At 36.4% G+C, this 26,279-nt stretch overlaps 1 protein-coding gene across 1 annotated transcript in view; it reads right to left on the minus strand.

The window, feature by feature from the left end:
* The window catches only part of LOC139737601 (endosomal/lysosomal proton channel TMEM175-like), a 28,901-nt gene extending 11,894 nt beyond the window's left edge, over window positions 1-17,007 (minus strand). Inside the window, exons 1-8 of the mRNA XM_071648283.1 lie at window positions 16,714-17,007; window positions 9,393-9,437; window positions 7,459-7,553; window positions 5,936-5,987; window positions 5,502-5,537; window positions 2,896-2,979; window positions 1,527-1,595; window positions 644-736 (exon numbers count right to left, since the gene is read on the minus strand). Coding sequence (XP_071504384.1) covers window positions 644-736; window positions 1,527-1,595; window positions 2,896-2,979; window positions 5,502-5,537; window positions 5,936-5,987; window positions 7,459-7,553; window positions 9,393-9,437; window positions 16,714-17,007 — 768 coding nt within the window. The remainder of the gene's footprint in view (window positions 1-643; window positions 737-1,526; window positions 1,596-2,895; window positions 2,980-5,501; window positions 5,538-5,935; window positions 5,988-7,458; window positions 7,554-9,392; window positions 9,438-16,713) is intronic.
* Window positions 17,008-26,279: the final 9,272 nt, after the last annotated feature.

Consider the following 26,279-nt stretch of genomic DNA (forward strand, 5'->3'; position numbering starts at 1 on the left):
AAATCATTCACGATAAATCAACCCACTTTAACCCCTTCACCAAATGAGTCAAAATTATTGTGTTCCGTGAGTGAAATCCTTTGAGAAAAGGGAAAATAATTCATATCATCCAGCGATTTTCTGTTCAGCTCTATGTTGTTATTACTCTCTGCGTTCCATGAACATCCAAAGCAGACAAACATTTCAATCATAATAGACAAATGATGAATGTTCACGTGATGAAAAAAAAAATACAAAAAGTAACTATCATACACTTTTGCACATACGATATGAGCACCCTTGGTGACAATATACTGAGACATCTTTTTGCAGTTTGTATAGATAAAATCAAATATAGAAGACGACCTTCACAGCGGTAAGGTTCATAATCATGATATTTTTTCCCAGTTTTAATAATGTATGTACACGTACATGTATGAATATGATCATTGACTTCAGTCAAATTGGGGCCAATCTGACCTGTGAAATACAAACATGTAATCAAAGCAGGTATATTAGGCTTACATCGTTCTTACGCAACGGCAAAAATCGGAGGTGGGAGGAAAAAAATACTTGATATGATCGTCATGGAAATACGATAAATATTAGGTCTGACTTTAGACCTTTGAGCAAGGCCAACTGACCAGTGGTCACGTGGTCTTACCGCCAAAACGCTCTTTCTCGACAGCGCCACTGCCAGTGCAGACGAGAATGCGTGCAGTCCGAAGGCCACCAGATACTCCACAAGTGACGGTCTCTGTAGTGTGGGTGTAGAAATGGTCATTGGTATAGTGACGTTGCCATAATTCAGGATGGCACTACTGATTAATATATGAGTAAAACCTTATTACTAGATAATATTAGGGAATCCTTTAGAACGATATATTTTTTTAAGTTGCTTGATAAAATGAACCGACAAATGCATACTTTTATGTATTATTTTTGAACGATATCTTTTTAATTGCTGGCATGAGCCAACAAATGCAATACTTTTATGCTTCATACTTTTGTTGATGATGGGAATGAATTGTATTGAAGTAAATGATAAAACGATATTGAGAATGTTGGATGGTCATATATGTGTCTTTCCATAAAGAGGTTATGTAAAATGCATTCGCTTATTATTCCTCCAATATGAATTAAGAGCCTTAAAATCGAGGCACTCTTTAAAAATTTTATACACCAATGGAGATTGATCGCATCTTTGTCACAAAACGTCACCTAGCCTATAATCCAAATTCAAATACTATACTCTATCATGAAATGGTAATGACAATCATGGAATTCGAGTTTTGTTCAAAGGTGTTTTTGAAAATTACATTATCTAGTTCAATCATCTTTTCGAACATAGGTGTTTTTGTATGGCTGACCAAACTAAACAAGAACGTCAACTATTTTACCGTGTGCATGATACTCATGAGTTAGCAAAAACTAATCCCGCGGGCTCATAACTTGTACGTAAATGAGAGGGAAACGAATATTTTCCATCATGTAGATGTACGAATTCGTTCGTCTCCAGACGTAATTTGGTATCCATGGAAACTTACGTATCTCCTCTGCCGAAATTCACGGATGAGCATTTTCCTCTTTCGGTACGCACATCCCACTATCACGCACTGCAAGGAACCGACAACAAATATAGACATATCAAATCTAATAAGTCCGAATCAAGGCCAAATTCTTTAAAATATGAATATATATCTCGAGTAACATATAACAGCATTTATAGCGGTAGGCTTTATATCAGACACCTTTTTATTCAATTTTGTAAAATTGTAAAATTCATGACAAGGATTCGTAAAAAAAAAAAAAGAATACCAATTTTCTCATCAAGGCTTTCTTTTTCTGTCTTCTGACACTAAGAAGAACAAAACAAGATATACTTTAAAGAAGAAAAAAGACTTTCTGGTCATTAGATCTGAAGATATCTGCTTTAGAATAATTTCCAGAATCCTTGTTCATGTTTATCCTGTTCATGCTATTGGCATTAAATACGTAAAACTTGTTCTTTCACTATCAAGTATTCAGTGGGTGTGTGTGTGTGTGTGTGTGTGTGTGAGTTTGCAACTGATTGACAAAATGCCCTACATCGACGTAAATAAAGCACTGAGTTAATCAGTGTTTTAGTAGTAGCCGTGATAAAAGAATCTCGACGGAAGAATTTCATGAATTTGAATTCAATATTTTTGTTTTGTATCTTGATTTGAATTACTATCATGTTGTACTTATTGACATTTAAGAATTGTATTTCTTGCTCCTATATGTATTTCATGCTGTAACAATCTCATAAAGTTTAAAAAACATGCAGGGTACTCTAGAAGAGCAATGATTTATGTTCAAACTGAATGAGGTTACCCAGCATTTTAAAAGAAGACGTGAATATCATACAGTAACATATTCATATATACAAATATATATATATATATATATATATATATATATATATATATATATATATATATTCCTTACTTACTATAGTTACATTATTTTAGACCCATTATGTATAAATTTACACTTATAGCAGGAGATGAGCTATCATGTCAAGTTTTCAACTCAAATCTTTTGTGATGTAAAAACTTGTATATATGTTCATGTCTCATGTATTTTCAAACTACAATTTGTAGAACTATTCATTGTACTGTACTTATTACGTTTTTAGAACCTTTGTATCAGACAGGACATGTATCGGACTTGATTAGCATATCAGACAAGACAGGTATCGGACTTTATTAGCATTCATGCTATTTTCTGGTACCTTTTATCCTGTATTCATGCGTGTGTCTTTTGTTATGTATTATGCTACGTAAACAGGTGAATAGAGTTAGATGATAAACTTCAACTTCAACTTCAACTTCAACTTCAACATGAATAGATAGAGAAATCACTTCTAGGAAGTGGTTTGAGGTAAGGCCTTACCATGACCAGTCCCATGACCATGAGTGTGAAAGCCAGAAGCTGGATGGAAAGAGGAGTGTTGCGATGGGTCGCAATAAACGATGCCTGGCATGAGAATCAAAAGAAAATAGGATTGATGCTAAAACCACATATTATAGAAGTAGATATTTGAACATTATACAATGTGATATTCTGCTTCAACAAAGATAAATGTTTTATTTGTGACTTGTTTGTAAGATAATGGTGATGATATTCGCATAATCACAAAGCAGTAGCCACTGATGACAGATGAGAATAAACGGTAGAAACGGAGAAAGCGAACAAGATCTTACATGCATATGAAAACATTGCTAACAAACATAAACAATCATCAAAATAAAAAAATCGTATCTTGAGGAAGTTCTGACATGTTTTTGTTTCATAACTCTTTAGGTTGTTGTAGTTTTTTGTTGTTTTATGTTTTACGAGCCATTTTCTCCATGATGTGTTAGCAAAGAATTGGTTAAAGATTAGGAGACCTTCTTTCTGCACAAGAGATTGAAGGACCATACTGTACCAGAAAAGCAGAGGTTCTGGACCTAACGATCAAGGTTTAAAATCCCGTGAGAAGGAGGATGCACATAATAAGGTCGTAACAGTCACACATGTCAGGTGAAACAGCCACAGAAAAAAACACCTTGTGAAAAAAAAAATGTAAAAGGAAATACTTCTCATTGGATGGTATTACTGAAAGAACACCTGAAGACAGGTTTTGCTCCGAAGATGGAGTGCATCCTTCTCGGAATAAGGGTTAACCTAAAAAACGTGATAACTCATCCAAAGGATTTTGCGCGTCGTCCCCGAAATAGATGAGACAGAAAATTTACGGGGATTGACATAAATTATGTAGGTTAATTACGCAATCCTCTCATTCTCGTTTGCGGGAAATGAGACTTCAAGAAGTATGTAGAGTTACCAGATAGGCCTACATGTGTCATTACAGCAATGAAGATACTGGCACAGGTGAAACAATAAGATTCAGCATCTATGATACGTCCTAGAACGAATACCGTTTGTTCTCTTGTAATGCCCTGAACACCCCTTTTTAAACATTTAAATAATACGTTGTATGTTAAATTGATATTTTAAATATATCCTACTGTCCTGATTTATCTTATGTATACGCTTAAACCTGTGTAATTTCCCACAAAGTCTGACTGGCAGGAATATTTCACCAGGTGACTATATGCAGTAAGCCTACCAGCCTACCTTTTTCATCTTGTACAATTGTAACAATCATACGTTGTAATGATAATTCTGCAGGTGTTATGGAGTAATGACGGTGTCTTCTTTACGTTTGTTTCCAGCTTTGCAAGATTAGTCGTCTATACATGCACTTTCAATATCATTCTCGTTTGAAAGGAGAGAGCGTACATTATTCCTTCCCAGTGATGTGTATCGTAGTGCTTAAACTCTGAATTGCAATTAATATGCCAGCCAAAGTCAATTGAATTATATTTTGAAGGTTAAAGTCATTTGTTGGACGAGTGTACATGCAATGAATGGCTATTTCAATCACCGAGAACTAACACTGTTTGTTGAGTCACGCTTCATCAGTTTGGGTCTTTCTTTTCACACACTCTTCACTTGAATGGCCCAATAAGCGTTGTCTCTCTCTCTTCTTGTCACGTGACATGAGTCATCCTCATTACACTCGCTTATAGGCTACCCTCGGAGAAGACGCACAGTCTGCTAAGTTTCGCTGGTAATTAACGGCGGGAGATCCCAACATTGAAACTTTCCGGTGAGAGATAATCGAATCATTATTGAACCAGCGTGATTAATGTTGAGACGGCTGTAAAAAATATAATTATCACTGATCAGGCTCACCGTGCCTGTTTGTAAGGATGTCATATGACTCTATACACATGGGTGTTTTGTTTTCTTGAGTTAAACCTGCCTTACAACTTTGGCAGGAGCAATGGAACTGGAGTTGGAAACCGTGACGACAAAATCTCCTGCCATGGCATTCTGTTACACTCTTATTCTCTGCTTTTCTCTCTTTTTCTTCTCTTCCTTTTGCTCAGTTCTTGTCTTCTTATCTTTTTGTATTTTTCTCCTTATTGATTTCATATACTGTTAATCTCTGCACTACCTATTACACCTCTTTCATATCTTCGCAACTGGTTTCATTACTCACACTGCACGTCTAAAAACACCCTCGGGACAATCGCGTTGTTTCCTTCTTAGGCATTGTATGTACGTATGTATGTATGTATGTATGTATGTATGTGTGTGTGTGTGTGTTTTGAGGAATGTATTCTAATCTACCCTTTCTCTCATTTCCATTATCTCAAGCCTTCGTCGACAAGCACTTTGTCCCTTTGCGAATGCCTATCCCAAGTGCTACATAACGATGCAGTGAGTTTCATAATCATGCTTGTATATGCATCGCCATAAGCATATCTTGTGATGAACATATCTCTTATCTTACTTCACACAGTGTGGTACGAATGTCAGTATGTGACATATATGGCTACCAATGTTCAGAACAAAAATATCAAAACACCCCATGACTTCCAACTAAAGATTTCATGCATCTCCTAAGACAAGACATAAAAGTTAAGACTGGAAGGCGTTATACTTACAAAATATGGCACTGTTGTGAGACACAGCAGGAAAACCTGAAAGAAATTATGAAATTGCTTTAAAAAGTGTTTATTAGCATTTCATAATTTTCTCAATTACGGTGGTACTTTCTCGATAGGTCTTCTTTGCAAGATATTTGTTATGAGATCTGTTTATCTAGTTTAACTGAGGCAGATGACTTCTACAGACACATATACTTTCTAGAGGGTAACATTGAAATGTAATAATCATATATTTTGCAAATCATTACTAAGGAGTATATATAAAAGCAAATTCCTGGATATTCACCCTAAATTCACATTATGGTAATAAGCAATCACATAAAAGAGTTCTAAAAAGAAAAGAAATGTGTAACATTTAAAACTTAAAAAAAAAAGTTTGCTGTATTCAACAAAGACAAGATGAGTTTTAATCGTAACGTTCGTAGTCTTACCACATTGAGAATAACGATCGTATCTCCAACTTGTTCAAATCCAGCAAACACCCTGTGCAAAGAAAGCATTGTCATTGTTATTATAAGACTGAACTGAGAAAATACAGACAACAGACAGCGTTGCATATTGGCTAGTCTTGCAATTGCCGTCACTTCTAATTATGTTCGTTAAAGGAGAAATGAAATAATTAAAGAAGATATAACCTGTTGTTGCTAAATTTTCCCTCAAAGGTTAACTCTGATTGGGAGTAGCCCCTCCCCCCCCAAAAAAAAAAAAATAACAGGGTGATCTTGCAAACTTTTGTCTTCTCTTTTATCTTCTTCATTCCGCAGTGTCAAACAGGTGACAAAGTCCATTTTCAATTCTCGCTTGGAAGAAGTTAACTTGAATTTCATCCCATTTTCTAAGAAGATTGTTAACGGTCACTACATCCGATGTTATTTTCACAAGGTAACACGGTGACTTCCCTCTCTTAATTAAGTGCAGTCATGATATCCTACACGAACTACAAATTGCAAGGGGCATGTTCTTCCTCCACTACAACAAATCAGTATAGTAAAACAGCTGCGAATATTTTCAGTTTAGGAGAGATTAGGGTTGTTAATTGCTCGTGAAAATCTGCATTGACACTCTTCATTTCATTTGTGTTTGTCTCCAGTAAATCTAAAATAGTCTGAGAGCATTTGGTGTTGGTGTTTGGATACATGTTCTTTAAAGCAACGGTATAATTTTGGTTGGGATGGGGATTCAGATTTTAACTTTTTACAAGATAATTTCAAACTTATTGTATGAAATATTAAAGACCATAATAATTATAATTCTAAGAGGAATTCAAAGTTTCTTTGACCAAAATCGGTTTTGAAATGGCCGAGATATCCAAAAACAAAGAAGTCCTAATGATAGGTGGGTCCAACTTGTTATATGGACCACTTTGTTTTGATTTGTTTTGTTTTTTTATATCTCAGCCATTTTCAAAACCAATGTTCATCATATAAACTTTGAATTCCTCTTAGATTTATATGCTCTTTCATAGTTCCTTATTATAAGAAGTTTATCATTATGTCGTGAAAAATTAAAACCTGAATCACCATCTCTTCAAAACTATAACAGTGTACTATACCACCCGTTTAAACTGGTCTTTTATGTTTTATGCATAATGCAGTTTTTATCACATTTATCTCAGAACATCGTCATGAACATAAGATTATTCGACAAATCTTATTTCTCGTATATTTTACTTTTAAAAACTATGGCCTAGGACAATGACTATGCGAGTTAAATCATCTAATCAATCTACCTAATCTCTTCTTATTGCTGAAACTCTTCTGTAGTTTCGATTTATCGAAGATTATTCTGATACGAAGAGTCAACGTTGAGATGAGGCTTCCAGCAACAACTGCTACCTCTAACAATATGATATCACTTTGAAGCAAAATGTAATCTCATGCTTTGAAATTGTTACTAATAGTAATAATGGGTCAATGATGCGCCCGTCACTGTTGATCTCAATAAGATAACTTACCAGCAATGTTGCTGCCACACGGACAACATCATGATGTAAGAGACAGCGTAGACAAGGATATTACCGAATTCTTGAGCCAGAATGGTTTTTAAGTCCTGAAAAAGAAAACATTGACATGGTAACTGCATGATTTAGTTTAGTCTTGGTTCTACCAGATAAGCAATGCTTGCAAGAACACCGCTCCTTCATGGACATGCTCAAAGCCGTGATAACGTGACGTAATGTGTTTGAGGAATACCGGAGTCTCCGATCTCTGGAAATCCTCAGTGTCATCAGTCCATCCCTGCAGCGAAATTATGAACAGAGTTTGATCTGTTCTATGTCATCAAGCTTCTAATATTGCTGCACGAACCTCTAATCATACAGCACAGTTACGCATGGGAAGGTAAAGGTCTGTTTGAGAACTGAAAGGCTCAAAGATAGCCAGGGGTAATAAATTCGGTCGTTGACCGGATTATGAACTGACCTGAAATATCGGAGTTAAAGAATTAGAGTCGACTCATGAACTCTATGGCCCGACTTCACGAAGGTGGTACAAATGAAACCATGGTTTAAACCATGGACAAAAACCATGGAGCGCCAAGTGTCGTATGGAATATTTCGTTACGAAATCAGTCATTTCGTCGATGAAATGATTATTTTGTAACGAAATGACAACATTTTGTAACTAAATGAACATTTCGTGCACAAAATGATAATTTCGTTAACGAAACGGTCATTTTGTCGACGAAATGATCAATTTCGTAACGAAATATTCCGTGCGACACTTGGCGCTCCATGGTTTTTGTCCATGGTTCAAACCATGGTTTCATTTGTACCACCTTCGTGAATTCGGGCCAAAGAGTTGAGAGTACCACCTAGATTCTATTTGATGAATAGCCCTGTTCAAGGAAACTGTATGGAAGAATCACATTATATTACGTTTGGCATATCATGTTTGGCGAAATATGCTTGAAAACAGCCTACTGAAGATAAACACTATCTAATTTTCATGACGATTTTCTCGAAGAAACAATATTTAGAATTGTAATGCACCTGTGCATCCTCCCTCAGACAGTAACAGTAGAGAACTCAGCCTTGAATAATGGTGTGTTCCAGCATGAGCAGATGAACAATTTCCACTTAATGTCGGTTATTCTTGTGTTTATGCTAATTAGATAAGACTGCGACCAAGTCTCAAAAGGTACTACAAATAGCTTGCGTTGAGCCTGTAATCGACACATTCTTCTCGCAAGAGATACGCTGAGCAGAATTATCCGCGACTTAAGGCTAAAGCTACTCAATCGCTCTGCGTTTGACTCACAACTTCCTAGCGCTCTCATATGGACTCACGTGCGTTAAGACGATGATTAGAAAAACAGCTCACAATGTTCACTCGCACGTGACTTGTTACTTCATTGTCTCAGTTGCATATCGATTAGCACCTCTTGTTTGGTGCTTCAGAAGAGAGGGCAAAATTCACAATCAATTATGAGCCATCGGAAGTCTTTGCTCATACCGACGCGGCGTCGTTTTCAGGATGACAAATCATAATAGAAACATACCTCAAGATGCAAAGTCACGATCTGCGAAGCCGGCATGTGTAAGCTTTTTGTCTTGTTCCGTATAATTATGTGAAAGCCATATTGCCTAACATTTCAAGGGATTTTCCTTTCCCAAACCAGTATAAGCCCAAATTCTTGACTTGACGCTGACGCTTTAAATTTCACAGGCTTCTTACAAATGAATCTTTCGAGAACATTGAAGAAAAGGTTACACACACCCATCCACCACCCACCCACCCACACACACACACACACATACACACACATAACTGTGTGTGTATTTATATATGTATATAGATAGATATATAGATATAGATGATTATATACATGCAAACATACTGTGATATGACACAAGTTATCGTTTTCGTGCAGACAATCAAGCCATCTCACCTGTCCTATGTCATATTCATTTGTTGACGTCGTCAACGGGAAAACCTGCAATCAAAAAGAGAAATGTCACATGAAATGATACCCATAGCGACATGGACATTGCACATTGACACAGACAAACACACACACAGTTTACTGAAAAAACAAAACAAAACCATCGAAAAAGCCCTCGAATTCACAAAAGTACCAGCTAAAAGCCGAGCTAAAAGTTGTTTATCGATATATTCTTAGCAGGCTGGAAACCATGTGAGTGGTGTTAAGCAAGTTGCCTATTGATTTCAACGTACTACCCCCTCCCTCCAGCCATTTAAATCATAATTCTCGCAAAGATTTAACCTGGTATATGACTTATCATTTGAACCAACCTTTGCGATTATAAGAAGGAACGTATTTCCGTCACAGAAAATAATGCATTGTGTCTTTTTGAATTCTCATGACAAGTTTGAACATCATTTCCAGCACCCTGGATTCGTGAGTCTGCACTCTCTCTCTTTCAAGGGCAAATTAATAGGAGCTTATGACACGAGAAGAGATGTATATTACCGGTAATAACTCATATTTTGATGATTAAAGAGCACTTTTCTCCGCTGTACCCCTATCACCGAATCAATTGAGCTTATTCGGCATCATTTCGGAATTTTAAGAGCGGTAATCCGGGTGCCGAAACGCACACTATATTATTTGTGTAATTTTTCAAATTGATCGGTTATAATCCAATACCTTCTCCATCATTAAATACTGAAAAAAAAATCCCGCCCGCCCCTTCTTGAAAAATAATTGTCGACACCATAATCGCTGCTAATTTTGTGAGAATTACGTCCGCTGAATGATTTGACAAAATCCTTTGAAGAGGAAAAGAGGCAACTTCATTCGACATTAATCCCCTAGATCACTCTTCAATGCCACCCGCTCCTCAAGGAAGAGTACTGACTCGCTAATCTCTACAGAGGCTCACCTCTCCTTCTTTACTACACGACTGTGGCAAACTCAGGAAGGGTAAAGTTCTCCTCCACACCGTACATCCAAACGTCTGTACTCCTCCCCGATTTATTCCCCCTCCTCTCCACAAAATTGCAAAAATAATATGTTCTTTATTACAAATACTATTTGTCTGCAATCAACTTCCCATTGTCAACCACAGCTTAAGCCATGTCTTATTTTTTGTTCAGTGTAATCTCTTCTAATGCACAGAATAAAATTGTGCGAATATCTTTAGCCATAGTCGCAACCCTGAAACTCAAACTCAGAGCAAACGTATCGGAGATCAGTTCAACAACAAGGCCCTAAGTGACCTACAAGATAGTGCGTATAAAGCTTGGAGTTTTCAGGGCCAGTCGGCACTCAAAGTACACACAGAGTAAAGACAGGATCGTCTTTGACTGAACAGGACACTTTACTATCAAAATATCACTTCATTGACTTATTGATTCAACCGTACCACAACACTGCCGATGATGACTAAGTTCGAAAAATAATATATGTATACTGACAACAAATGCTGCCATTGCTGCCTCTATATTCATAAAGGGTACATATGGATATATGTATATATATATATATATATATATATATATATATATATATATATATATTAATCTATATACATACATACACATACATTCATACATACATACATACATACATACATAATGTTGTATGTGATATTATAAAGATTCATATTATTAGTTGAGCGTCGCGTGTGAACAAAATTGGACTATATGAAATGTTCAAGGCTGACAGGTTCCGCTTAGTGCTTTTTATGTTTCAAAGAAGAGAACAATAAATTGCACAAAGATTGAGAAGTGAATCAAGTACTAACGCGTCATAAATGATTCAGTTGAAATGAACCATGGAGAACTGTCACGTTTGTTTCCTGTTACTTAAGATATCTCTCGGAAAGACGGACTGTTTCTGATTTCTCTCCACCTTACTCTGGAGAATCCTGCCAGTAATTGACAGAACTTGCCATGACTTTTTGTTGAAATAAAAAAGGATCGCCAGCAACAGTGATAAAAACAACAATCTAAAAACGCTTTACAAACATGTTGGAAATGATATCTTAGAATAGCGTCAATCGTTTGTTATATAGTGCATATTTAGACAAATCTGTGTAATAATTCAAGGGTTTGATGCTTTGATGTTGACTCATACATTATAATTTCCTTATACATACTCTGTCATCGATAGTATGCAATTAACTTCTGGAAAGAAGAATGAAACGGTGATGTGATAATTGAAAGGAAAACACACACACACACACAAACACAAACACACAAACACAATTACATTCTATAGATAGACAATGGAATAGTCCATCTGCCAATTGCCAATGATTGTCTTTGCATGAACAATGTAGATTCGTGAGTTTTTGGCATAAAATGCCGGTCTGCCAATCAGATAGTAAACCCCTAATTAGATCCCTGATGGGAGTATTATCATCCTTTCATTACCTTCGTGTAGAACAATAGCGAGGAGATCAGAAAGAGTGCGTGTTCAAATAGCAGTGATATAATTGTTATCCACAAAGGAATAGGTCAAAGAGAGGGAAACAAAATTCAAAAAAATATATCAAACACCATTGATTTGTTTTTTTTTTGTATACTTTTAATTTGTACGCGAATTTGTTCTATCAGGAATGGGCGAAAGGAAATTCTTCAGTGAGATTATTAAAAAAAGAAAAGAAGACCATGCAGAAAGAAAAACAAAGCAAAATAAAAAAAAATCAAACATAACGACGTGGTATCAATATATACCCAATGGTTTAGGAATGAAATACAATCCAGATTTACTGGTATTTGACTGCATGATTCTACGTAGATTTTTTCCGCATAGCTTATTCTCTTACTTTGTGAAGTTCTTCCCCCCCCCCCCCCACTAGAATCTAGACTACTATCTATTCTGCCCATTTTCTTTTCAAGTTTTTTTCAATGCAATTTTTTTTGTTGTTTTTTTTTTACTCAAGAAAAGAATAGTTTAATTTACAGTTAGCGCATGAGCACACTGGTACAAATTGCCTTTCTTTTTTCTCATTTGGTAAGGCACTTCACTTGTTTCCAAAGCGGCATAATTCATAAGCTTGCCCGACGCAATTGCACGATTTATGAAAGTCATGTTCTAAGAAAGAATGAATTTGCGGATAGACCAAAGGGGTGACCAAAATGACCTATCAATTCACAATTCTGCAAGTACCCGCTTCATTGTTTTGCATTAACAACCTTTTCTATTTATAGGCCAAATACCAGGCTTGCTGTCAGGTGGATGTGATATAGCGAGCACCAATTATAAGAATTACATGAATAATCCTTTTTATCCTTACATTACACTTTATCTCAGTGAATTTAAAAACCGACATGCCTGATTCTACAAACGACCTTCTTCTGCTCGTACTCAAAGTGGAACTGTGAACCGGCTTATTCTGATAAGAACGAATTTGTCCTCTTGCTAGTTTGCATGTGTGTGTGGGTTTGTGTGTGAGAGAGATATCGGAAAGGACACGAAAAGGGCTGTTTCAATTTTACTTTAATCTTATTTTTTCCTCTGACACATCTTGGGCCAGAACACGAACCGATACATCAGACTAGTATTAAATCGATTAAGTCGAATTAAAAAAATGCTGGTGTTTCTACTTTATATTTTGGATTTGCTTGTTTCTTCTTTTTTTTCATTTTCGATTTTTTTTTTTCATTCCTCAAGTTAATGTGGCTAATTTACGTTTGGCGATTGAGGAACAATTCCCGCAAAATTATCGCACCGAGAGATCTGGTCGGGCCCCGAAGTCGGAAATTCCAACACATCTGGAAATATTTACATTCGGTAGTTTCAGTTGAGGATAGAAACTGCAAAGATATCAAAATAATTCGCATATAATCTGCATCAGAAGGAGAAATTGGCAACCCATCTAAACTTGCCTAAAACTTATAATATGCGGGCCAATAACGACCGGAATTGTCTTGATTACAATCCATTTCCTCCAGAGTCAGATCTTATACCCTGTTTGCTCGTGGGAAGATGGCAATTTCTACTGAGCAAAACCTTGTCGTATACTTACATGACCAGTAAAAGCTGATGATAATTGGATGAAAATGAGAAAAATTCACAGTATGATATAGTAATGATGATAATAGTATAATTCACATTGTCATTCTTATCATAATATTGTTAGTATTCTCATTATCATTATTGTTACTGGTTAGCAGATACAAACAAACATGTATACATTATGTATGTATGTATATGTATGTATATAGATAGATAGATAGATAGATAGATAGATAGATAGATAGATAGATAGATAGACATAGATTTAATCACTAATCATTGTCAAAGTCACATGTATTATCACAGTTTAGTTATGAATGGCATTATCATCGTTAACATTTACCGGTTGTATTCAAACGTGTGAAATAGATAATAATTAGAGCCATCACAGTGAGTGATAATTCTGACGACAATAAAATGATAGTAATAATGACTATTATTGTTATGTGTTTTTGACACAAAAAGGTGCCCTGTGATTCTAACCGCCGTGTGAAGACCCTCACCGATTTTATCTATAGCGAATGCATACAATTTTAATCTTGCAAGTGTGTCTTGCCTGCTATGTGCAGGACAAACAGAAGCGACATGGAAGCAAAATCAACGAAAAAGTAAATGTTGAAATAGTGATCTTATTAACGTTTGGAACAGCCTCCACATGGTATTGATCAATTCAATATATCAAGGAAATGGAAAGTGAAGGACAAGTCGAAGTCCATGTTAGGGTACAGGGGCCGCGGGACGTTTTTCAGTGTGTGCTTGTGCGTGTGTGTGTACTTAGTGTACAATATGGCGGACGGTGCTCATGGTGATTCGGTCAAGAATTATCCTTGATAATAATAATAGTGATAGTGATAATAACAACAACATCAACAGCAATAATAATAGTAATAATAATGATGATAATAATAATAATAATAACAATAACAATAGTAATAATAATATACTGTAGACCATCAGCTGAGCACAGAAAATGATATTTGCACACTTTGCGCTGCAAGGGCTCCTTTTTCTTATCTTTTCAATTCAATTCAATGTTTATTTCATTTTTCGACTAATAAGATATAAACATCACCTTTTTTTTGGTAACAGAAAATAAGGTGCGTTAAGTATGTAACATGAAAGAATGTACAATGATTGTACCACCTTATAATAATCATACACTATCATATAACTCAAGTGATTAGAAGTAATTATACAGTATGAAAAATTCGAAATATGGAGGGACCCACTAAGAAGACAAAGCTTGTAGATTGTGGGCCCCTCAGAGGAAAAACATCAGTTGAGAAAAAAAGTAATAGTCTGGAAGCCCACTAGAAAAATAGATCAACAAAAGCAGACAGATATACAAACAAATAAACATGAAATGAGACTGGAGTAGGAGTAACAGTACAACGGAGAGTTGACTATGAGACGAGACAACATGAGGCAAAGCTAACATAATAGAAAAGAACAGAACGGACAAAAACGTTCTACAGAGACAGCGATCTCGTAAGAAGTATGTCGAGAGAGTGAGGAAAATGTGGCGCGAGAAAGAACAGGGTAATAGACATATATAATCGGAGAAATATCGTAGCATTATATGAGTATAGTATACAAGAGCTAAAGTATACTTGGCAATCAATACGTGAATACGTAGGTTCTTAGAAAAGAAGTTATAACAGCTGGTTAATTCTATTCAGTAGAATAAGGTTGCAATAAAGAAACTTTCAATATCCTCTTGAAAGAGTATATTGAGGGGGCATTTTTAATATCGGGATGCATGGAATTCCAATAACTCGGGCCAGTATAAACAAATGTGTTCTTAGCTAAAATCGTACGAAAAAGAGGTAACTGATATTCATTAGAGCGTCGAGTTGGATATTCATGAAATGACTGGTTTTTTAGGAACATGGAATGGAAAACATCGGGAAGAAAGTTATTGTTATACATATACATAAATTGTCCTAAATTAAATAAAAACAAATCTCTAAATTTTAACAACTTATTAGAGGCAAACAGTGCATCTGTATGAGAACGTATGGGAGAATAACAAATAACACGAAGAGCTTTCTTTTACAAAAGGAACACTCTATCCAACAGATTTGGGTGCGTGTTGCCCCAGACTAAAAGTCCATAATTAAGGTAAGGCAATATCAATGACGAGTGTAACATAAGTAATGATTTTTTGGGTAAACACAATTTTAGTCTATTAATAACGCCTATATTACGTGAAATTATATTACAAATATAATCGATATGCGATTTCCAAGAAAGTTTGTCATCTACAATAACCCCAAGGAATTTAAAATGTGAAACTCTTTCTAAAGGAGTGTCATCCAAAACTATGTCTGTACTTAAAGTGCCAACAGTATTACTAAAGAGCATATATTTCGTTTTCTGAACATTCAACGAGAGCTTATAAGCTCTAACCCAATTTATTTTCTTCAACTCGCTGTTAACTTTTCGTACAAGGACATCAATATCGCTATGAACAAGAAATACATTAGTATCATTGCTTCCCTGTTCGAGATGATTAAAATAGATATTAAATGAATGTTGAATTCTTAAAATGGGCTAATTTACCAAGAAAATCCATATAACATGATGCGATCTACTTTACTAGTTTATACTCAACAAAATAAAGAACTTATAAGAAAGAAATGAGAAATTAAGGAATTAATGCACCCCCCTCCTCCTTTGATGGAAAGAAGCTTGGGACTGTGGGAAGTATATAATTTTTCTTGTATTTTTTCAATGTTCCTTATATTTTAGGGTCCAAAGTAAGTGTGTGTGTGTGTGTTGTGTGTGTGTGTATATATGTTCGTTCTCCTCCTCCTCCTCCCCCCCCCCCCCATTTTGCGGCCCGTGAGAGAGAGATGACAGATTGGTAGAACCATGTGTACACGACCGTCTATTTATTACAGGACCATTCGTGAAATAACAAAGGTATGCCAACATTAAATGTCACCATGGCTAGATATGATGCATAAAGACAAAAACAGGTCATCACAAACCCTCTTAGAACATTCGAGATGTATTTAGATATCAACGAGGGGCTGTAACATAAATACTCATGATTTCACAGTCTGTAAAGAAAGGCTGTAAATGTTCATCGCAAAGCCAATAAAAAAAAAAGCAACAGGAATTAAGTGAATGATGCCCTGTGTATTGCGTATGCAAATAGGCCCTACATGTATTTTTTATGTCTTGAAATGATTTAAGAATGTATTCGTTCAACTGTTTATACCATGCAGTGCAATGGCTACAAAATCAAAGTCTAAGCCAAGACAACACTAGATCTCACCAGACATGTCAAACAAATTGCGAAGACGACATCGGTATAGTTGCTGATTTTCTCCACCGGGACGTAGCCGTGGTCGTGGGGGTGGATTTCGTGCAAGGTGCCGGTAGTACTGAGTGGGTGCAATGCTCGTAAACCTGTGATAGGATTCCCGTTCTCGATATCTTCTCTGCAGTCTTTGCGGACATCGTCTCCACACTCTCCCTCGTCATCATCGCCATCGTCTCTGTTCACCACGAGGTTGACTTGGTCGCTACACGTGCTCGGAGCACGATCACGCCGCGTGCTATTCTGCATGCTTTGTTTATAATTTGTTTGTTTGCGTGTTTAAGAACGTCTCCTCAGTGGGATGTTCAACAGACACAAGTGTTTTGAATAGAAGTCAGAGTAAAACTGTATAGGCATCAGAGCAAAAGAGTATTGTCATACTCATAAATCATTTGACAGAGTGACCTCATTTGAGCAATGCCCAAGGGCAGAACGTTTCAAGAATCCAAGAGTGATGGCACATCCCCAATTTCTGTTTCGCATAAAGTTAGTCATACCCTTCTTGGTCTATGGCTTTAGGAGATGATTTGATTCCGACACGACTTTGATAAGTCCACGTTTGTAGCCTTGGACATAAGACTGAACTTAAACAACAAAGGGTTGCAGAAACCAGTTAGCTTGCAAGCATATCAACGTAGCAGGATTCCCATGTTGAGAATGAAGACTCAGATAAAAAGGCGCGATAAGCGATAAACCACGTTAGCGATGATATTATTATGTATAGATCCAAATCTGAAATCCAAGGCCTGCTTCCACAGTGTTTGACATGAATTTCTCTTGCCGTTTTGCAAATGTTCCGTCAAATTTGTAAGGTAATTATGTTCCGTTAAATACTTATATCGAGGTTATATTCACGAGGGGATGTCAATGAAAAAGTATAGAAGTCAGTAATAAGCTAGAGGGAAGAACGCACTACACGAAATCACGGGATCAAGCAACGAAGTGTTCCTGTAGCAATAGTAACCTGGGACTATAGAGCATCATCTCGTCAGGGAACCGTCTGACTCGCGAAATCTAAACGTCAGGAAATTAATGTTGATAAATTTTCACTGCGCCCTCATCGGAGGAGCAGACGACAGGCAGGTATCGTCCTATTGGACGTATTGCTTGCTTGGTTTGTTCTCTTCGCGTTTATTAGCACTTCAAAACAGAAACTCGATCTTTTCTGTCACCGAGTACCCGCCTATGTGTCAGCGCAGGAAATTGCTGTGTTCCCACCCGTAGTAATCCTTGTTGGTTCACACTTCAGTTGCTACAACGAGACACCCTCTTGGCAAGTCGTCTGCGTCGCATGCAGCTTACTCTCCAAATGCCAGTCAAACCACCGACCCCTTAACGCCTCTTGCTGCTTCAGCTGCTAAAACGCTGGCAGAACGAAGTTAACGTAGAAATTAGAAACTGAAACGACTTCTGGCCTGGGCACATCCCGTCTAATTGGACTTGTACACCTGTTGTGGTTTCAGGTAGCGTGTATCTAAATATGGTCCATACACCGCAAATAAACTTTTGCACAACTGTGCGCTATTCATCAAAAGTTTGTAGATACTTACGCACGCATGCGCAGTTATCTACTGGCTCAACCGCCCGCCCGCCTGCGAAGCAAGAGCAGATTCGATAAAGCTGATGTCGATATAGGTCGAGGATGGAGGGGGCGGAGGCTCACATTTTTCATCACGAGGCTTAGAGCGGGAAGCGATTCTCGAACTAAGTATTGGAAATCCTCTGTTCATTATGGTGGCGACCTAAGCGAATTTGTCACTGCTGCTCAAATAATATGAGTCATGTCATATAGACGCTAAATCATCCAGATAGGAATAGAAACGAACCTTAACCATATTTCATCTGCAGTAGATAAAAGTTCAGAGAAAGAGCTGTAGAAACAGATCTAAGGTAGGATGTTATGTGGAAAGTAGAATGAAACTGGATTTTAAAAGCCGCACAACAGTAACTCCATAGTATTATACTGGGACAATAATCTATCAATTTCTAATATGCATTTATTCATTGATTATTTCTCTATTAATGTAATCATTCATTTATGTTTGCGAGGTATAGAGACATATCAAGTTAGTTTGATATTATACTGCTGTTAATTTCTTTGCTCGGAAACTGCTTTTGGATTGATTACACCCATCTACTAGTATTACACCTACACACTAAGAAAAAAAGGTTCAATAAGGGAGCTAGAAGGGTTCGAAGTCGCGAAAATGGGTGCAAACTACACGATTTGAGAAAATGGTGGAACTTTGCTTCTTATATGGTTCATTTTGGGTTCGATCTTGCCACGGTCATTGACGGTGCAATATTACGCCCCAAACTAGTCTCAAAACAAAGGCCATCCTATCATTGCCTATGGTGTTGCTCGGCACTAAAATGCAATATTACATATCCTTGTGCTGATATTATGAACATATATTTTTTGATATCGGGAAACTTAAATTTCTTTCATATTCTATAATCATTCATCGAGAGTATATTTTCAAATTAAGTTCAGTCCATGATGAAAGGGGTCTACTAAGAAAACAAAAGTAGAATACCTGATTGCTTGTCTGGTATTGACCAATCACATTGTACACATAACCTAGGAGGTTTAACAGATGAAGTTCCAACTGGATGTAGTTATTCAAATAGTCGTCAGATTTCTATTGCTGTACAAAACAATTCCACAGGTGCATTTGTGCCTTCGCTGATCGGGATTCGATGCCGCCGTCTCACTGAGCAATCTGAAGATTCATTTTGGACGTTTACATAATTTTGGCTATATTTTGCTTCAAATGAAATCCTATACTTTAAGATAAAAACATATAAAACAAAAGTCAATTCTGAACAGAAATATTATTGTGCAAAAGTGTTAATCAGAGCTGTTTCATGTGAAAGTGTTTAAACTGTACCCTGGATAGCCGGTTTATTTTATCACTTTTCCTCATGATTCTGACAAAGCAAACTGATATGAATCTTCAAATAGAATTCTCTATCAATAGAAACATCAGATTACTGCCCAGGCATGCCTATTAGAATAATGTTCGTTTTATTTCATTTTTTTTTTGAGCAATTTCTATTCGTGTATCCCCGTGTCTTTAACATTCACCTAACCTATCTCTTATTGGTTGGGATGTCGAAACGTAATTACCATTACAAAGACATATCTTCCTGTTTGTGGTTCATTCTTGCTAAGGTGCAATATTGAGCCCATAACAAGTCTCAAAGAAAGACCCATATGGTGTTGATTGACACTTGAATACAATATTGCATACCGTCGTGGTGCTACTATGTATATGTTTTTTAAAGACATCATAAAACTTGATGTTCTCCCATAATTTCATAATCATTCATCGGAGCATCTTAAAATGAAGTTGAGTCTTTGATGAAAGGGTCTGCGAACAAGCTAACGAAGAATACTTGACTGCTCGTCTGGTATTGACCAATCGAAATGGAATATGTCACAGCATTCCCTGCATGCTTACTGTGCGATGATGGAATCAAACCCTACTACACGCTAAAGATTTTCGTTGCGACTCGATCTCGGGACAGAAAAAAAAAAGTCAATATTTTTTCAAGGCCCTCAAATCTGGAATTCCATCCACTCTGATGTGAAATGTAAGAAAACGGTACAAAGTTTTCAGGAAACTTTAAAACGTATTTTACTTGAAAGGTTTTCTGGAAGTTACCAATATCATTTTACGAATTTATAAGAGACTAGCAAGATAGGGTGTGTTTGTGAAAATGACATCTTGTGTATTGCTAATATGCGCTGGTCCATGTTTTTGTCTGTGTATGCATGTGTGTGTATGTGTGAGTGTGTGTGTGTTTGTGTGTGTGTGTGTGCCAATGTTTTTCTCTGTATATACAATGTATTTACTTTTCCGGGATTAGTTTTAAATAAGGCCAATTGCCTTCTCACTCACCCCTTCACTTGATATCTTTTGCTGTTTGTTTGCTTTGTTTGTTTGTCACATTGTCATTTTATTCATATCATTGTCACATTTTATGTATGCATATCTTATTAAGTGAACGTAAAGGAAATGATAAACTAAAATCATTTAGAGAGCAAACTCGCGGATATATAAGGGTGCAAACTACACGATTTATTTGTAAGGGTTGATTTTTTCCCCCTTTTTTTTTCATGGATTCATGCACGGTAAAGCCTAAGGGTAAAATGCATGCACATGAAAAATGTAAGCACATGTTTCCGTGTGCTTGCAAACACCACATTTTAGAATGAATAAAGACTAGCTGTGATAGTGGAATTTCTCATGAATAAATAATAAAGCATTAAAACCCTGGCTATTGTTCAACACCAATGTCAGGGTGTTAACCACATACTCCCATACACACCTATTGACCCCTGTGCAAAGTGAAAATTTTGTACAGAGGGTTGGAAATAGAGCAAAATCTGTAACCTAACTGTGAAATTGATCATGGATTTCATGAAACTGATTTGTATTTTAAACCACCTCCAACGAAATTATACACTATACAACTATCTCCCATATCAATGATAGTGTTGTCTGATATATAGTTACTGAATTATTAAGAATCAAAAGTGGATTTTTTTTAAACGCCTATTAATCCATAGAATACATTCGATGCAAAATAATGACATGGATGTTTCCTAGAGTGTCAATTCACGGACCCAGTAGTTTGGTCACCTGGTGTGGGCATGTTCATTCTTTTCTTGAACATGATTTATGAATTCAATGAATTGTTGAGTCGTGCAAACTTATGTGCACATAAGTTGACTCCCAGATGGCTCATTGTACAGCTCGTTCATGCGTGTTTGAGCTGAGCATCTAGCGCAAATTCCATTTCCATAGCAGATCAGCTCTTCTGAGGCATTTCGTAGCGGCTTACTGCAACTCTGACTTCAACATTATTTTGTCCACTTCATAATATCAAGACCCCGCAGATTCCTACCACGTGGAAAATGGTGAGTTAAAACATCATCGTAAAGCATGATTTGAAATATCCACAATGTTCTCGACCAAGGCCTTACTCTCAATATTACCCTTCATCAAATTTCTTGTATCTCTTATGTTTTTGGTTGTATAGCCATGTCTTATAATGTAGGCTTGCAGGCAGTAATATTAAAATGTTCATTTTAGAGTTCTGTTAAAACTGGCTAGTTTTATGCGTGCTGTTTTCTGTTCTATTTTCTTTTGTTTCGTAACCATTCTGTGGGATTAGAGCAGCTTTAGCGATAAAATGTCTTGCTAAAGACGTCATGGCATTCCGATTTCAGATTTCAGATTCATTTATTGTTCATTTAGGAAATTATTTTTGTTGGTACATGGGCGTTCACATAGGAATATCTACATACATGCATAAACTCACATATATTCATTTACATGTACACATTATAAATGATACAATTATTACTACATACACAATTATACAAGCATAATTTATACTCACAATACAGTGAACACATACATAATCACAAATTTCAAGTAATTCTTTATATTTACCGATCAACAACAAAACAAAATAGTTAAGAAAACGTGGAATCGGATATTCCTATAGGAAGTGTATCCTTAACATAACCTTTACGCCACCTCCCCCTCCCCCACACAAACACACATCCCCAAGGATAATACATCGCGTCGTGCCATACCACATTTGATTAATAACGAATAAAAGGAACGGAACTGAAGTTGATGAATAATTGTTGATAAACTTATGGATAAATAGACTAGTGTACTAACTAAACTTATAACGGCAAACATTGCACGGTTATCTTTATGCTGGGATAATTCTCTGTAGTCAGATAGTGTTAGTGGCAGACTTAAGTTCACCCTGTATGCAGCAAGGCAGTGCATAAAAATTGAACTATACATTAAACTGCCATGGAGAGAGTTATGTAGTCACATTTACATAAGTTAGCTCTTCTGCAAAATTATTACACACGCATGAACAGTGGCCTTGAACTCATGACACTTGATTTTCCTTTTCAGGTATTCAAGCAAGATACAATAATTTGCGCGCATTCTCCTGATCACGTAAACTGATATGCAATTCTGAAGGACAGAGTGATTCCTCAACAGAATATGTAAGTTTCATTAATGGATTAATCCGTTATACATGTACACTTGTATGTATTTTCAGGTTATTGATTCATCTAGATTTTCAGCATGTGATATCCGTGAAGTATATTATATTAAAGCGTATTATTACACATGAACGCAGTTTTATCAGTTACTATAACGTAGCCACCGTTTAGTGGGTTGCGGAAAATTTGATAAGACTATAGTGCAATTTTTGATACCATCTATAATCAAGAGATATGTTACTCAAGTGGACCATTGCGATCATTCATTCTTGCCTTTTCCGTTCTACGTCTTCTCAGTTTTTTTGGACTTTTTCCTGAAAACTCCATGATGGATTGTAACTCATACAGGCAGCATCTCTACCCCGCAAGAATCTTCATTTCTTTTTTCATTTTTTATTTATTTATTTATTTATTTATCTATTTATTTATTTATTATTTTATTCTATATTATCTTATTCATTATTATTTTTTTTTGGGGGGGGGGGTAATCTTCTTTTCTGTAACCAGTATTATCAAAGTAAATCAAATCAATGTTATGAATAAGTAGAGAGGGCTATATTTTCACTTTTTTGTGTGTGGTAGCAGGATTAGAGGTGTCAACCATAATGGGCATCCTTACACCCATTGCCATGGCCAGCACCCGGACCATCATCTGTGGCAAGCTCACCAACGGCTGAATGGCTGAGGTCTATAAGTCTTACTCCTTTCCTAACTGTGTAAAATATACAGCAAACTGATGTTAAATTGGCATGTAATTTGATGTTGTCTTACTTTGTTATTTTATGTTATGAAGACTTTGAGTTGGTCAGGGAAAATGTGGGAATATTTGAATATGCCCTATGTCATAAAATGTATATGCAGGCCTACATAAAAGGTGTGTATTTTCATCTCAGTCCAAATTCGCCACATTTTTCTTTTCAACATGACTTTACTCAGGCTATTCCACATTTATTTTTTTTTTCAGCTCTAACTTAGTGATGTCGGCATGCTGTCTCCTAATTCCCCGTCTGCCTGGAGAGGACATGCTGTATGTCTGTGACAAAGTAAGTGCTGCACTTTTATTTTTTTATGGGAGACGGGAATTCCATCTGCTTTGTGACTAGAAATATAAGAGGAATATTTCTTCGCAACATTATCATGTTTTACTTATATGACAAAGAGCTGAACTAAATCTATCCGACCGGATTTGTTTAGAAACCAATATCAAAGCTTAAAGGGATGGTATAGTATTGGTGGAGGTGAGGATTTGGGCTTTTAACTTTTTGTGATATACCAAGAACCTACTTATGAAATAATAGAGAGTATGCCATTCTAAGAGGAATTCTGAAAGATTATTTGATGAAAATTGGTTTTGAAATGGATGAGCCATCCAAAAACAAAATAAAACGCAGCGATCGTGATAAAAAGTGAGTCCTATATTATATTATTATTGCTCTGTTTTGGATATCGCAGCTATTTCAAAACCATTTCTCATTATTTCAGCAAAAGACGTTAGAAACCTGAAGTAGATCTATGCAATCAATTTAATTTTCCATTTTCTGGTCAATGGTCATAGTTGCAACCTGTTAGTTTATGTAAGCAACAAAACCGCCTATAATGTAAACGACCTATTTCCTTCGAAATTTTATTCAGTCATTATTTATTCATGCCAAAATCTCTTTCAGAACCTGGCAGGACTAAATCCCACAATCTTCACTGTGAATGCTGCGCACTATTTGGCTGGATGGTTGTGAAATCTGCCCGAATTCCTGTATACAATCGTGTCTTCCTTCGCTACAATGTTTCCGGCCTGCTGTGCTCTGTGGCTTTCAGTATCCCAGACAAGGCAGAAACACCCGATGCATACTTCAGCAGTACATTGCAAGCCTTGATCTGAACAGGCAACTATCACGAAGAAAAACCTATGGCATTTCATTAACAATATTGTTCAATAATTGTCTTGATATAGTTTACCAGCCTAAAGTTTTCATGGTGTATACTTTTTCAACACTGCAAAAAGTCCGGTGTTAAATAGTGAACACCGAGCTGGTGTTAAATTTTCGGTGCTCATTTATGGTGTTAAATTAACACCTACGGGTGTCATTTCCAAATTTTAAACTGTTTTTTGAAGAGTTTCTTAGTAACTGCACTTCTTGTTGATTTTTAATTCAAACAAGACGATCAAGAATTTTACATTAAAATACTAGATTTTTGAAAAAAATGTGAAAATAAATTTACACCAAAGTAACACCAGCTGGTGTGGTCCCTTATTGAAGCTGGACGGGTGTTAAACCATTGATATTAACACCAGCAAATATCAAATCAACACCATGTGGTGTCATTTTTGAATTAACACCAGTACAGTGTCAAAATAACACCAGGTACAGTGTCAAATTAACACCACGAAGTGTCAGGTGAACACTTTTCAACACCATCACAGTGCATTTTTAACACCTGTGGGTGTGGTCCTTTATTGAAGTTTGATCGGTTTTAGATTTAACACCCGTGGTGTTAAATCTAACACCGATGTTTTTACAGTGAAGGAATTGTCACCAGAGAAATGATGTTGTTCAGCTTGTCCCTCCGTTCGTACATCAGTCTGTTATCGATTACTGGCAACGTTGTATCACGAAGGGAAAAATGAAACGAAAAGTACAAAGTGGACAAGACCTTTAATGCAGGGAGATTACTTTAGCAGTTGAACACATCGTCACAAATTGAGGAATATCGGAAAATCCGTTGAAGAGCTATATATACACATATATTTAGAGTTTCAGTGCCGCCATTACGAAATGAGAAAGCTACATCTTTGACGTCAACCATGGAAAATTATATAAAGAAATGTAAAGAAAATAGGCATAATTTCACATTTCTAGCATTACAAAAGGAGCACTTGATTTACTTCTTCCAGAAGGGGGTGGGGGTAATATTACCCTTAACATTATGGCAACGACAAATAAGTGGAGGCAATTTGTATTTTTCATTTAGAATCAGATTTTATGGAATTCCCTTGATATTTTCGTCATATACGTTTCCATACATGAAAGTGACACTGAAACTTTAAAAAATGCATAACTTCCACTGGATCATACGATTTTCCATGTTCACTTATGTGTTCTTATGATATTGCTCCAATCCACGGGTACATTTGGGTTTCATTCCCCTTTAAGTACTGTTTGAGGTATCCAAATGAAACTTTGCATATGTATGTACGATTGGATGAAGTTACTTCTACCACCTTGTGGGTGCCAGCGTTCAAGGTCAAATATTGTAGGTCATTGTCAAATTCTACAATGTCATTTTGTGCTCTTTCTTTGTATCTCACCTTGTAAGCACTGTCGACATAGTATTGTGGTGTTCTTTTAATAACTTTCCACACTTTTGAGCTATATGACCACCAAATTCACTCCCCAGAACATCTAAAGATGGCTGTCAAGTGTTGATATTGGTGAAGTCCGACTCCGTCAACAGTCAAAAAGTCAATGAGCTTACATTT

The sequence above is a fragment of the Diadema antillarum genome, unplaced genomic scaffold (assembly GCF_040938485.1).
Source record: "Diadema antillarum isolate AM-2024a unplaced genomic scaffold, OU_Dant_1.0 scf00000029, whole genome shotgun sequence".
NCBI lineage: Eukaryota > Metazoa > Echinodermata > Echinoidea > Diadematoida > Diadematidae > Diadema > Diadema antillarum.